The sequence below is a fragment of the Micropterus dolomieu genome, linkage group LG13 (assembly GCF_021292245.1).
Source record: "Micropterus dolomieu isolate WLL.071019.BEF.003 ecotype Adirondacks linkage group LG13, ASM2129224v1, whole genome shotgun sequence".
Classification (NCBI taxonomy): domain Eukaryota; kingdom Metazoa; phylum Chordata; class Actinopteri; order Centrarchiformes; family Centrarchidae; genus Micropterus; species Micropterus dolomieu.
In genome coordinates this window covers 9,261,168-9,275,376 of record NC_060162.1, presented here as the reverse complement: position 1 = coordinate 9,275,376, position 14,209 = coordinate 9,261,168, and the positions used below count along the sequence as shown (strand labels likewise).

At 39.9% G+C, this 14,209-nt stretch overlaps 2 protein-coding genes across 6 annotated transcripts in view; both read left to right on the top strand.

The window, feature by feature from the left end:
* Positions 1-10,604, top strand: part of col27a1a (collagen, type XXVII, alpha 1a) — a 67,823-nt gene extending 57,219 nt beyond the window's left edge. The window contains exons 34-61 of the mRNA XM_046067194.1: positions 243-296; positions 480-533; positions 622-675; positions 813-920; positions 1,037-1,090; positions 1,198-1,305; positions 1,412-1,465; positions 1,596-1,649; positions 2,040-2,096; positions 2,205-2,258; positions 2,344-2,397; positions 2,526-2,579; positions 3,296-3,349; positions 3,636-3,743; positions 4,346-4,453; positions 4,659-4,766; positions 4,896-4,949; positions 6,348-6,410; positions 6,498-6,551; positions 6,633-6,668; positions 6,800-6,817; positions 6,906-6,941; positions 7,047-7,073; positions 7,210-7,260; positions 7,331-7,499; positions 7,593-7,702; positions 7,827-8,045; positions 8,153-10,604. Coding sequence (XP_045923150.1) covers positions 243-296; positions 480-533; positions 622-675; positions 813-920; positions 1,037-1,090; positions 1,198-1,305; positions 1,412-1,465; positions 1,596-1,649; positions 2,040-2,096; positions 2,205-2,258; positions 2,344-2,397; positions 2,526-2,579; positions 3,296-3,349; positions 3,636-3,743; positions 4,346-4,453; positions 4,659-4,766; positions 4,896-4,949; positions 6,348-6,410; positions 6,498-6,551; positions 6,633-6,668; positions 6,800-6,817; positions 6,906-6,941; positions 7,047-7,073; positions 7,210-7,260; positions 7,331-7,499; positions 7,593-7,702; positions 7,827-8,045; positions 8,153-8,299 — 2,121 coding nt within the window. The 3' untranslated portion in view covers positions 8,300-10,604. The remainder of the gene's footprint in view (positions 1-242; positions 297-479; positions 534-621; positions 676-812; positions 921-1,036; positions 1,091-1,197; positions 1,306-1,411; positions 1,466-1,595; positions 1,650-2,039; positions 2,097-2,204; positions 2,259-2,343; positions 2,398-2,525; positions 2,580-3,295; positions 3,350-3,635; positions 3,744-4,345; positions 4,454-4,658; positions 4,767-4,895; positions 4,950-6,347; positions 6,411-6,497; positions 6,552-6,632; positions 6,669-6,799; positions 6,818-6,905; positions 6,942-7,046; positions 7,074-7,209; positions 7,261-7,330; positions 7,500-7,592; positions 7,703-7,826; positions 8,046-8,152) is intronic.
* A 1,745-nt stretch (positions 10,605-12,349) lies between these two features.
* The window catches only part of cdk5rap2 (CDK5 regulatory subunit associated protein 2), a 32,970-nt gene continuing 31,110 nt past the window's right edge, over positions 12,350-14,209 (top strand). For 4 of the 5 annotated variants that reach the window (XM_046066119.1, XM_046066117.1, XM_046066120.1 and 1 more), the window contains exon 1: positions 12,350-12,530. In XM_046066119.1, the coding sequence (XP_045922075.1) occupies positions 12,478-12,530 (53 nt within the window). In that variant the 5' untranslated portion in view covers positions 12,350-12,477. Of the gene's footprint in view, positions 12,531-13,467; positions 13,545-14,209 lie in introns of those variants that run through there. The other variant, XM_046066118.1, reaches the window with a different exon arrangement.

The following is a 14,209-nucleotide window of genomic DNA, read 5'->3' as shown; positions in this document are numbered from 1 at the left end:
CCCTACACCACTGACTCAGTAATGCTCTCTGATTTAAGTAATCTGTCCAATTATAAGTAATTAACCCACATTACAAAGGTGTCCTCTTTCTCTTTGTCTCTCTTCCCTCTCTCATGTCATCACGTAATGGGACTCACTCCCGACATATTGTTCACATCTCATGCCAATGAGTCATTAGCCCTTAGGTTTTATCCAAAACCATTCAGCATTTTCATTTCTCCATCCTCTGCGTGTTTATAAAGGGTCCTCCAGGCAAGGTGGGGGAACCAGGACTGCCAGGCGAGACAGGGGAGAAGGTGAGACAATATATTGTTGCAGTTTTTACATTCACCATAAAGTTTTGTATAAACTATAGCATGCCTAATTTGATCCAACTACATTGATAAGTATAAAAAACAAAGTAAAATACACAAGAGAGACTGAAAGAATATTGTCTGTGCCCTGATGCACATGTGTATATCTGTGTTTGTGTCTATCAGGGAGCCATCGGACCTGCTGGGAACATCGGAGAGCAGGGACTAATGGGACAGCGGGTACGTTTATCAGTATTAAGCTATCAAATATTTTGGGTTCATATTTGTCCAATTGTTCATTTATGTGTGTTTTTGTGTGGGATCACAGGGAGAGGCAGGCCTAGAAGGAGAAGCTGGTCTAGCTGGTCCTGATGGAGCCAAGGTGACGTGTTTTCCCAAAATGTCATTGATGTCGTAACTCCATAACCCAGCCAAATGCTGCACTATTAAACTTAATCTTTTTTGCATGTTTGAGGTGAAGAAAATTAAATAGTCATGTTTTTATGTACATATATTCAGGGTGAAAAAGGTGACATGGGTCCAGAGGGCGACAATGGAGAAAAAGGTGAAACTGGGCTAAAGGGAAAGGAGGGCCCACCTGGAAGTCCTGGACTCAATGGCATCAGAGTAAGTCCTGTCTCTTTCTGCTCAAATTCATACATATACAGATTTTTGTAAGCTGCCTCTCACAGACTCTTAAACCCTGCCTTAGGCTGTTTCTTAATTTTATTTTCTTTCTGAAGGGTCCAGAAGGCAAACCTGGCAAAATTGGGGAAAGAGGCAAACCAGGGTCAAAGGTATTACCATCAAATCATCTCTGCTGGCAGTTTTAGCATTCACACTCAATGACATAGAAATGCTGTGTGGTCACCTATTCTGTAACTTATCATTTGTGTATATTTAGGGTGCCAAAGGTCAACAAGGTTACCTCGGGGAGACTGGGCTGGTGGGGAAGTCTGGACCACCAGGTTTTGTTGGGCCAAAGGGGTCCAGAGGAACCATTGGACACGTGGTAAAGTGGAACAGTAATGATATAGATATTTATCATTTATTTTTACGTTTGAATGCCATCTTGTTCTCTAAATTGTATAGAGTGACACAGTATTTGTTCCCTTTAGGGAGCTCCTGGTCGAATGGGTCAACAGGGGGAACCTGGTCTTGCAGGTTATGAGGTAAGCTTACCTTATTAGAAGCAAGTGTCTGTATGTGGTTGAACACTAAAACATTAAACAAGCCTGTTATAGTTATTTGCATTTGGTGTATAATTTCACATAATATGATTTATTGTGTCTGTCTTTGCAGGGCCATCAGGGAACGCAGGGGCCCATGGGGCCTCCTGGACCAAAAGGTGAAAAGGTACACCTCGTTCACTTTACGTGTAACACTGATGTCTTGTTCTTCCTCCTTATCGTCAATACCTCAGTCTGTTCCCAGGATATCCCAGCACCTGTTTGTATTGACCACAAATCACTGGAAAGTACAACAATAACACCAAATGTGTTTCATTGAGCTATTAAATAAGCATCCCAAAATGCACATCTCTCTGTAAACAGCTTGTACTGATCAACCTTGCTTTGATACTTAAGTGCCTTCATTAAAGACGACACACTGTTAATGTATCATGGCTTTGATTGTACATAAAGTACATATGCAACATTTTAGGAGATGTTTCAAAACCTAGATACAGTGTAGTGAAACGCCAGGGATGAAAACATCTAAATGTTCTCTGTTGATTTTTATCTGCAGGGTGAGCAGGGAGATGATGGGAAAGTAGAGGGCCCTCCTGGTCCTCCAGGTGACATAGTAAGTCACACCTGACTTACTTTTCTTCCTCCTTCTACTATTTGTCCGCTATAAGCTCCCAGAAATCAAATCATTAGCTATTTACACATACATTTCATATTTTACCAGGGTCGTCCAGGTGACAGAGGAGAGAGAGGGGAATCAGGAGATCCAGGGTACAAAGTGCGTACAATCACTCCTGGTGTTGTTAAAATTATTTATTTGGGTATTTGGTTCATGAGGTCAATATTCTGTTACTCCTTCACAGGGCCAAGTTGGTGTGGATGGAGAGAGAGGCAGGTCTGGAGCTCCTGGACAACCTGTGAGTGTTGGACCTTGTGATTCCCATTCATAGCTCTGTCATTATTTCTGCGTAAATAACCGGCAATAACAGGCATGCTCACACAGGTTGTCTTTATACGCTTTCATTAACATAACTGGTGATTTCAGGGACAGCCCGGACCTCGGGGACAACAAGGACCCAAAGGGGCCAAAGGAGATCAAGTAAGGATGTCAAAACAAAAATGCATTGTGTGTAAGCTGTGTGTGGTAGAGGGTGATTGTGTCTCTGCGCCCATGCTTAAGCAGATATAGTTTGATATGCAGTACGATTTATTGTTTGTATTGCGTTAGCTTCCGTCCAAACCCTTGGCTGTCCCTAGAAAGCTTTAGATACAATATGTTTAAGCTTTTAAATGAGAGTAAGAAAGAGTAAGTAGAATGTAAATATAACTCAGATAAAAGAGCATTATTTGAACTATTTTTAATCTATTTTTTATCTAAACCTATGCCTTCCAAAAAAAGGACTACAATGGAAATAAGCCGTCTGGCTTTATTGTGTTTTCTATCCTTTTGATGGTATCTGTAGCCGGGGTATCGCTTGTTGGAGGTGCCACTTTTATATTTACAATCAGTAAAGAAGCTCAATCAATCAAGCTCAATCAAGAGGTTGCAACAACATCAGGAGGTCTCTGGAAAAGTGAGAAAGTTAGCTGATATAGCTGTGATCCAACAGACACACCTAGTGAATAGCTCATTAATCAGAATGAAGTTACTGTAATTATATAGTAACACTGTGCAGTCATTTGCCTTTTTTCTGGTCACTAGTACCTGGCTATATGTTATGGTAGGTTATTGGCAGTAACAAACAATAACCAGCAGATGTGGTAGTGATCAATAATAATCTTATTTCCCCTTTAAAACGTTGTTTCTCTCATAAGGGTCAAAAAGGCAAAAGGGGTCATTCGGGACAAAAAGGAGCCAGAGGACCAGAGGTAAGTCATTGTTTTTACATACATCTACACCTGCTTCAGTAACTTCTATTATTCCATTACAAAAGACAGATGTTTCACATACTCTCAGCCTTTGAAAAAATTGTATTCATGACTACAATACTTGGAGTCAGTACTTAAGGCATAAACAAAAGTCATACATAGATTAACTTAGACAAGACATAATTGATTATGCTAGTTTACTCAAGTCAAGACAGATGAAAAAGAAGCCAGTAACACGCTGTCAACACTCGGTCTAGATTTTTGGTAAGTCCTCTCTTCCCCTTAGGGTGGGGGTGGTCTTCCTGGTCCCAGAGGTGTGGTGGGCCGAGAGGGACTGGAGGGTGTACCTGGGGTAGACGGAGTCCCAGGAAAGGATGGCGGTAAAGGCATGCCGGTGAGACAAACAAAGAAATCTCTGGTTCATTAACCATATTTATCCTATTTACAGCTACAACTTTAACTATATCTTTGCTAAAATGCCCTAGAGGCTTAGATATTTATTATGCTACACAGTGGAAACATGTTAGACAGAACAAACAACAACTTGATGAATTTGGTGTGTTTAGAGACCTGTTGTGGTGCAAAAGAAATACCAGGTTTGTCATGAGGGTGGTGCTAGTTGACTGGGGTCATAAAGCTCTAAATGGTTTATGCCCTTGGTACCATGAATGTAATCAGCAAATTAAGTGGTCCTCTATCAAATAATGAGATGTCTTGTGTTAAAGGTTGATACTCTGACTGAGAGCGGTGATAGAAGAAAGCTTAAAGAGTGCCCAAAACGAAAAGGGTTTATCCTCTGGAGAGCATGAATACATAAAGTGACTTTCATGGCACCCTGCCCTGTAGATTTCCTGCTCTGGACCAAAGTAATGAACAGACAGTTGGGCAGACTATTATCAACATTTTAATGCTCCAGTACTAGCAGGACTTAACTTTTGTTTATTGTTTGTGTTAGGAATGAATCTCATTCATCCTGCTTTCATGATATGTACCTAGGGAGAGCATGGTGATGACGGGGTGGTTGGTCTTCCTGGCAAAGCTGGCTCACGTGGTAAAACCGGCGTTCCAGGACTCCCAGGAGAACAGGGGGGCATTGGACCAAAGGTAAATAATTAATTTATAATTATAAGCATTAATAACTGTAATGAAATGCAAGTGAGTGAGCGAAATATAATGATAGACAAAATGTGCTGCCATGCTAGAGAGATATTGGTATGATGGCCTTGATTATCTGATGAATGTAGAAATAATCATTTAACTTCCCATGAGTCGTCTACACAGTCATTTAATTATTTATTCATTCATCTAGGGTGAACAGGGTCTAAGAGGACAGCATGGACCTCCAGGGAAAAGAGGCTTCAGCGGTGGAATGGGACTGCCAGGGCCACAAGGAGACCGAGGACCTAAAGGACAGCCAGTGAGTATTGGCCGGATATACATACACGTAACAACATACAAGACCTGGTACGATATAGTTTCATTACATTTTCTATGTCTGTTTTAGGAGATTCTGTGTATCTGATTGTTGACTAATTTTTTTTTTCAGGGTGATCCAGGGGAATCAGGATTTCCAGGAATTCTGGGAGTTTTTGGACCAAGGGTATGTTCAACACATCTTCAGCAATCTGTGTGCACAGAACAAAACATTATAATGTTACCCACACCATTAAAAACCAGCCTGTGTTTTGATCCTAAATCTTCAACTTTAAAAAGTAGAACTCAGTCTCAGTTATCTCATTGCACTTTTCATATAGAGCATATCTGCACCGCACTCTTTGTAATATTAATAACAGAGACCCAACAGTTCCCATAATGAGCAAAACTCTCTTTTAGTAGTTAGAAACTTTGAACAGAACTATGACTCGGGTGCAATAAGAATGCATACAGATGGAGAGGAACTGGGACCTGGTTCCACAGGAGAGGAGCTTAATAACTGAAGGCTCTGGCTCCCAGCGTCTTGGCCAGTCAGCCATAGTGGCACAACTCAGTTAACAAAAACATATATAGCTGTTATAGCTGCTAGAGCCCACATTACTGTACATTGCCAGCCCCATAAATCACACACATCATCACAAACCAAATGTGACTTTATACATGGTGGTCTATCTTTAGAAAAGCATTTCTGAACAGTTGGCTTTATCACTCCCCCTTAGTAATTAAATCTGTAGCATCTTCTCAGGAAGTGGTTTAATCTCTAAGTTCTAAGTTCACTTGTCAAACATTGTTTAGGATTCAGGTATAGCCTGGACATTGTAGCAACTAGCATTGGCAAAACGGAGGTTGTCACAGTGACAATAATTACTGTAAATAATGTTTGCTTGTACAAGTGTGTGTTTTCATTGTGTAACGTCTGTTTTACTATTATATAACTATATTTATATATTTACACATACATCAAAGACATTATACTATAACTATTCCAACAGTTCCTTTGTGTGATGACTTCGGCACATTGTCCATAAGTCTTTCAACATGACGGGCTGTTCTCTCGCATCACCAGATCCCATTTACAATTACACCTTGAAGCAAGCCAACACATTTTTTACTCACTTCCTGCCCATGACCTGTTTGTGTTGCTCCTTTCTGTAACAATCCCACGAACACCAGTTTGAAGACCATGTGTGCTTTGTGTGTCATTTTGTGTGATTTTTAAACAATAACATAACCCCTTGTGTGAAGCAAAGTTTTCCATCATAAACACATTCCAAACCGTGTGTGGTTGAGTGGCATTAAACATCTATTCTGTTGCACTAAAACCGTTACACAGGACGCAAAGCCAGAATCTGTTAGGAAAGATTGGAAACGTCGTCGTCGATATGGAAACAGTTAGTGGATGTCAGATGTTCCATGATGAGATGTAGATATAGTTAGAGAGACAGTACGAGTTAGTGTGCAAAGAGACATGTTGAAAAACTGACAAACAGGTATTGCAGTTTTAAACAAGTGTACAGAGTGTGTGATGGTGAGTGTGTGTTTTATTTATCGCTGCTGTTTCCAGGGGCCTCCAGGTGACTTTGGGCCAAAGGGCATACGGGGACCAAAGGGGCCGCAGGGCGCAATGGTAAGTAAACTAGTGATCTAGATTAGACTGAGGAAATGCATTGAACCTCTTATTTCATTCTTTTTCTCAACTGTTTCTCTCCATCAGGGTAGAGGAGGAGTTGCTGGCCCTATGGGAATTATTGGTCCCAATGGAAGCACAGTATGTTTTATACAGATAAGCACTGACATTTCTCTCTACTGATATTCTACAATAAAACTGACTGTGTACATCTCTTTACAGGGTCCTAGAGGAGAGAAGGGCAATCGTGGAGAGACTGTAAGTCTTCTTGACTTCTGACTACTTCTGTCCTCTTCAGTTTTACACTTTGTTTACATTGTCTCTCGTATGAACAGAAGATTTAATGACAATATTCAAGCTGAAAATATGTCTTTCCTCTCTCTTAACAGGGATTGCAAGGCCCAAGGGTATGTATATGTAGTGTGTCTTTTTCTGTTGTTACAAGTCATTTGTAATTTTTATGGACATTTGATTGACAACATATAACTTCATTAGGGATCTCCTGGACCTCGCGGACCCCCAGGACTTCCAGTCAGTTTTACACCTTTATAGGTTTAAGCAAATGGCAAACAAACATAATGTCATATTCAAGTTGCGTGATGTTGTTGTCTGAATAACTCTTTTTGTTCCCTTTAGGGTCCAATGAGTATCCCTCCATCATTTGTAAGTCATGTTATTTTTGCTGATTTTATTACATCCAATAAGTAGGTCAAATGTACTGTAATGTGTTATCCAGAAGGATACGATGACAGTGGTGAAAGAATATGTATATTACAAAGATTTTGTTCTTTTGCTGCAGAAAGAAGATGGTCTTTTGTTCATGGATTCACACACCCCACTCAGGACTGAGGTTAGTGGAGGATGATGTCAACATGTCAACTTGCAAACTGCATATGCTCATCTTTTTGTCTTTCGTCCAGAATAAGCCAGTGATGGACCTACCAATGCTGGACCAGGGCGCAGAGATCTTTAAGACCCTCCACTACCTCAGTAACCTGATCAAGAGCCTGAAGAACCCACTGGGCACTCAAGACAACCCCGCCCGCATCTGCAGGGACCTGCACAGCTGTGAGCAGAAGTTAAATGATGGTGAGTGTGTGTGCATGTTTCGTTAGAGACAGATATGGAAAGCAATTTGATGTTTAGATGGACTAATTATCCCAAATGTGTTTGTATTTTCAGGCACTTATTGGATTGACCCCAATCTGGGCTGCTCATCAGATACAATAGAAGTCTCCTGCAACTTTACCGGAGGTGGACAGACTTGCCTGAAACCAATAACAGCATCCAAGGTATTTAAGACATAATAACAACCCCAATGATATCAGAAGTCTACAAGATAATAAAATATAAATAATGGTAAGCATATACCAGACTTGTTAACCAGCGCCTGTTCTGTCTGTTCTGCCTGAGCAGCCAACAATCAGCGTTGGTCGTGTCCAGATGAACTTCCTGCACCTGCTGAGCTCAGAGGCAGTGCAGCACATCGTCATCCACTGCCTGAACTTCTCGGTTTGGAGGTCAGCTGAAGATCAGCCGGGTGCCCAGGGGTCTGTGAGATTCAAGGCCTGGAGTGGCGAGGTGTTCGAAGTGGGAGGAGAGCTCGAGCCAGAGGTCATAGAAGACTCCTGCTGGGTAGGGCCAACATGATGTCACCTGGCTTTGTGCCCTTCAGTTGACATCATTCTGGACTTTCACACTTGTTGCCCCAATAGTGACGTTTATGTTTTGGACTGTTTCAGATAAAAGATGGCCGTTGGCACCAGACCCATTTTGTGTTCCACACCCTGGACCCCACCCTGCTCCCTGTGGTGGACATCTACAACCTCCCCAAGACTACTCCTGGCTCCCATTACCACCTAGAAGTAGGCCCTATATGTCTCCTGTGAGGGCTGCAGTGTAAGATGTCTGAGCATGGAGGGATGGACCATCACCCATGAAGGCGTGGAGGTCGGAGCGGTCTCAATCCATGGCAAAATAATCCAAGCGAGTACAAGCCTCCCTCCAAACAGATCCTGCTTCACTCTGCCAAACTCCCATTGGACTGCAGACACGGAGGAAGCACGGGGAGCTGGGGGGAACAAAGAAGAGCTGAGTAGGAGCAGGGGAGTTCTTGCACTAATAGCTTCTCCATACGGCAAAAGCTTCTTCAAGCTCTTCAAGAAGGATTTCCATATTTATGCCCGCTTGGAGGAAAAAAGGCTCTATGCCACACAATCTCTCTAGAACATTGTTAAGTGAAGGGAGACCAAGGCCAAGTTAATTAGCGGACATTATAGTAACTTATTTTTTTAACTGTATACAGTCTGTATACTGTGTGTACTTTTTTTGGAAATACCAGAATTTCAATTGTTAGAAGAGAAGAATTAAAGTAATTGGGATCAGTTAAATGTACATATATATGTATGCTTCTTATTAACTTTTATACATGTATATCTTATGTAAAGAAATAATCTTCAAGTGCAATAGAAAATGAGAAGATAATTTGATATTTTAAACCTATATGGAAGGATTTTTCAGGGGTGCCATTTTATTTGCCTTTGGTGCTCATCTCCATGTGATCTTGCCCATGTGAATTAATCCAGAGGCAGGCTCATTTTTTTTTAAATTGAGCAGAAATCATATCTGTATTTACTAGTGCTCCAAGTGGGAAATCATGGCTTTCAGTTTCTTCCATAATGCGGGAAAACCAGTGGCACCCAGTCAGCTCTCAGTGATTAACGTCTGAAGCAACACAGTGATGCACACAAGCCGTCCACAAGGAGAGTCAGTGCATTTAATACTTACTACTATACTTATTACTCATACATTATTGAACTGGATGCCACTGATGATTAGGGAGAATATCTGCAGTTGGACAGATTAGAGGTCAGAGTGAAAAGGAGTATGGAGCTCTGGTTCTCAATAGTGTTTTATTAAGTTCTCTACAACTGTGGAGTGTGAAATCAGTTCCTTGCTTCCTTACTTATGATAAAAGATAGGAGGATAATAGTTGTTATTTACTCAGCACCACATGGGACCAGGAGTCTCTTCTTCTACCCTACTTACAGTAGACAGACTACAGGTACAGGCATTCCTTGGAGGATAACTGAGCCACGGGAGAGAGAAGAGTGGGTCCATCAATCAAAATAAATGCCCATCATCTATCCCATCCTCTCTCTAATGCATGGTGCTAAGTAGGTTATCAAAGGTGCTAATGATAGTGCTGTTATTACACCACTTTGCTAAAATATTCTGATGTTTATAGTGCATGCTTGCTTAGAGTAATAAAAAAAAAAGTCCATATAATATATTGCCATAGCTTCCATAATGCACTATAATGGTAATGTCCCATCCAAAACAACAACGTTCCATTATTCAACCATCTGTTGTTAATTCAAGTGTTTTTGTTGCTGCATTTTTACAGAGATGCTTATTCTGATCTATTTTAGAGATAACTATAAAAATTACACAGGGTTTGAAGTATTTTGTAAGAATAAAGTTTTCTTTTTCTCTGTACAAAGCCCCCCCACAGCTGTATGTAATATTTTTAGAAACACAACTAGTGAAGATAGTTTTCTTTGTTGTAGCTGGACACAAGTGTGTATAATTGTGCAAACTTTGCTGTATACAGTGGATCCCCTCTTGCTAATTTAATGTTATTTAATGTTGTTAATGTGGTTGCTGACTGAGCAAATTTCTGTTGGTTGAAGCAATACTACTCTTTCTGACAACTTTATATCAGTTTGCCCAACTGGTCTTGGAGTTTATAGATTTTTTATGTGTAAATTTGGGGCTCCAGAGAACAAATGTATTGCAATGTTAATTATCTTTTATTTTTTTAATTTTTGTTATTTTTCTTTATGTTGTTTCTCCTCTATGATAATCAATCATGTACTGTACCAGGACTCTGTGCTATATTATAACTTGTGTTTTAAAGAATTATGCAAATATGTGAAAATTATTATTTTTTCCTCTTTTTTTGTAAATCTGTTGTAGACATTAAAACGAGCTAAGAATACCTCACATTGTTACACATGACTTGGAGCAAAGATTTTCTGTTGCCTTTATAATTAAAGCCTGTTTGGAAATATAGCCAAATACAGTAAGTCATCAAACTCTGAACAAGACCATTTCTCGTGCCAACATCCTTTATCTGGCATACTGTTTATTCATTGTTCAGTGTCCATTTGTTCAATAAATACATTCAATTTGTGTGTGGATTATTACTTTTCAACTATTCGGATACCTGTAATACTCACAAATAAAATACCTGATCTTAACATGATATCTCTGAGCTTAATAAATTCCTAAAGGTACAATTTAGAATTGTATACCTTTAAAATATTTTCTTGCTCTTGCTCACTTACATTCTTAAAGGTCAAAAGTGTCTCTACACATAGAGATAGTACTTTTATAATGGTACCAGATGCCAAGTGTTGTGATGATGACCATATAGGTCCAATCCAATAGGTGGATTGTGTTTCTTCAGTAACTTTTCCGACAAAGGTGACAGATTAACATCAACAGAAATATACTTCATGTGAAGTCGAGGAGTTAAGAGGTGGGGTTGCCTTGTGGGAGGCTGAGGATGTGTTGAGCCTATGGCCAGATTAACCTGTTAGGGGGCCCTGAGGCAAAATTTTGTTGGGCCTCTTCCAACCCTATGTATGGTCTACTTCTGTCTGCAATGTCTATATACCATGTCACCTCTAAGTGTCCAGTGCAACCAGTACTCCTATGCTGGAATAATGCTTTATTGTAATATAAACTAAAACACTTATCCTGTTTTAACCACATTTTTGACACACAAGCACACACAAACACACACACCACCTAATAATGTAGGACTGCTGTGGTTTAGCCTGTTATAGGAAAAAAGGGGAGCGGTGGGTGTGTCACAGCAACTCATAATGATGGTCATGATGTGCTTGCCTTGGACACAAGTGTTGCTTGTGTGTGTGAGTCTGGTGTGTGTGTGTGTGTGAGTACATATATATATATATATATACACACACCATAAGGCTGGCAACTTTGTATAAATAAAGTACAATAGCTACTATAAGGCACATCAGTTTGGTAGATGCAAAACTCACACACTGCATCTGAGGGAAGTTGTGATACTGTCCTCTATCCTTGCTGAAATAAAAAGTTATACCACTTGATGTCGCTATTGTTGTCTGGATAAATTTCATGTGGGGCTGAACCAGCTGTTTACAGATGTCTCAGACGTTTCCTGAACTTGGCTAAATGGGTGATAAAATACCCAGACTGCAGTCATTACCGTAAACTGTACTCCAACTAAATGTTATAATTAGCCGACTGGAGCAAATGTTAATTATTCCACGCCGTCATGCAACACACCCATCACATTCGACACACAAATACAAATTATAAAGAAATCTATGTCCCTCTCTTGTAATCAGTAATTACGCTGCTTATTTATACTCCCAGTATTTGTATTATGTCTTCTCCCTGACCGTGATGATCTTTGTATGTTAAGAAGCTATGGATTCTTTGGCCCATTAAATAAAAATACGTCACTTTTTCTTAGAAATGTGTTGTCAGAGGGGCTTACGCGACTACATGGCTGGACACCAAAGCAGCGAAGTTCTTCATCCAACAGCGTCTTTATTTTTGAGCCTCTATGTTCCTCCCCAAAGTGTTTGTTTTGGCCAATCGCTTTGTCCCAGGATCCACCCAGTTTTATGCTGCCTTTTCACTGCTCGAAAATTCAAAATTTTAAAGTCACAAACAATAAACTTGCCATGAAGCAGCATTTTGAACAAATACGGAGACATGGTGTAATACAATATTAGCGCACAGCCCTTGGTGTTGTAACTTTACATCGTCATATTCATATTTTTAAGGCATCTACTGTGATGTTTCAGTCGTATATTCACATATTTCATACAGAGCCTGAAGGCATCACAAGTTTCCAACGTGCACAATGGTGACGTTTACCATATCATGATGGCGGTAGCCTGGACTATTTTGAATTCCGTCCCGCTTTTTGATTTTAACACTACGTCTAGTCCGTAAAATGTATTTTTATTCCTGAGAAAGGAAAAATAACTCAACTGCTATCATGGATTCCGTCGTGGGGGACGATTTGACGCTCCCGGTTGACATCAACGGAAGGTAAACCCGCCAGTGATAGTTAGCGAGCTAACGCTAGCTTGTAAGTGCATTGCTTTACGATATAACGTTAGCTAACACTAATCCGAAATCAGTAAGTAGTTACCGCTATATGGGCCCTGACTATTATCTGGAGCAACACAGAAAAACTCAAGTTGTCTTGACTTTGATGTAACGTTAATGCTAAACTGACTAACATACGTTAGGTGCGTTTCCAGTAATTAACATCAGTTTCTATAGCGTAAGGTCTCATGAGAAATTTACTCTTGTTTTAGTCTTGTTTATTTGTTAGTCAGTTATCTAACATTTGGATGATTATTTGTAACATTTCACAACTAATATCATTTTGTACTAACTTTAACCGCTAACAATCTGTATTATCGTTAATTACATAAGTTAGATAATGATCCAGTTAACGTTAACGTTACATGTTTATATTAGGTTGCTTTTGTTTAGTAACATAACGTTAGTTGACTAACTAACTAAGTTAATGTTATATAGTTAACGTTAACTAATGGAAAACATTTTTCTTACGAGATTTTGATTTTTAGCATTAACTACATAACTGGCGCTTTTATCAAAATGAGCAAAATCTTCTCATAAAAATAGTAAGTTTTGTGCTGCCAGTTTCACTCAACCAAAAACAGACAGACCAAAGTACGAAGTTATTTGGGTGAAAAAATCAAAATGGCCCATCCTTCACTGATAAACCAAAAGTGCTGTAGAAACATTGGTGCAGATAGCCCGTCATAGACTAACGTTACTAGTAGTATAAATCATATTCAGCTCATGGGATGCTGCTGTGATATTACTGGGATTGGTAGGTCTGCTTGCTGACCTGTCATCCAGAGAGTGTAAGAAAGCGGAAATTATATCAGAGCCTGTTTTCAGCGGGGTTCACACTGAGGCAGCAGCGACGTCTCCCTGCACACCTTTGTACAAAATGTGGAGTTAACATTTCACATTTGTTTTTTCCTCCGCGTGCTCTCCATGATATGATAGGAGAGTGTGATTGTGGTAAGTTAGGTGAAACTTACATTATTAGCTTTGCTCTTAAGTGCTCGTGCTGGTTTAGTTTGTGCTTATCATAGCTAGTCTGTAGCTCTGTCTGCTCCGCTGGGAAGCTAGTTAGAGCATCTCTGTGTTGACGTTTGTTGTGTCCTTGGATCGTCTCCTTTTTAAATGACCTAGCCCCGCTGAGGTCTGTGTCAAGTTTTCATCCAGGTGGTAAGCGTGCCTCTGTAATTCAAGACGTTAGCTGATATGTGTGGTGTGAATTACTTATTCGGTAATTCTGAAACCTGATTCAGGTTTCAATTTTAGTTTTAAAATATGGCTTTGCACACTGTTGTTAGTCGCTTCAGTTATTGTTGTTTTTTCATTAGCTATTGTAAACGGTATTCTCGTGAGCACAGCTGTTTGTCTCAAGCATTTGAACAACATGAGGAAGAAAATGAGGAAGTCACTGTTTACAGGCTCTTACATTGTTTCCACTTTGTGCTGCAGGGGTTCCTATAAATACAGTATCAGTAACACTGAAACAGATGTGTTTTAATGTCATCTATTATTTATGAGTCATTCATTTAGGACATTTTCCAAGTTATTTGACATGTTTATGCTTGGTGCATATTATCATGGCTCTTGTTGTAGAGTGCTTCCTCTCCATTAAGACAGGAAGGGGC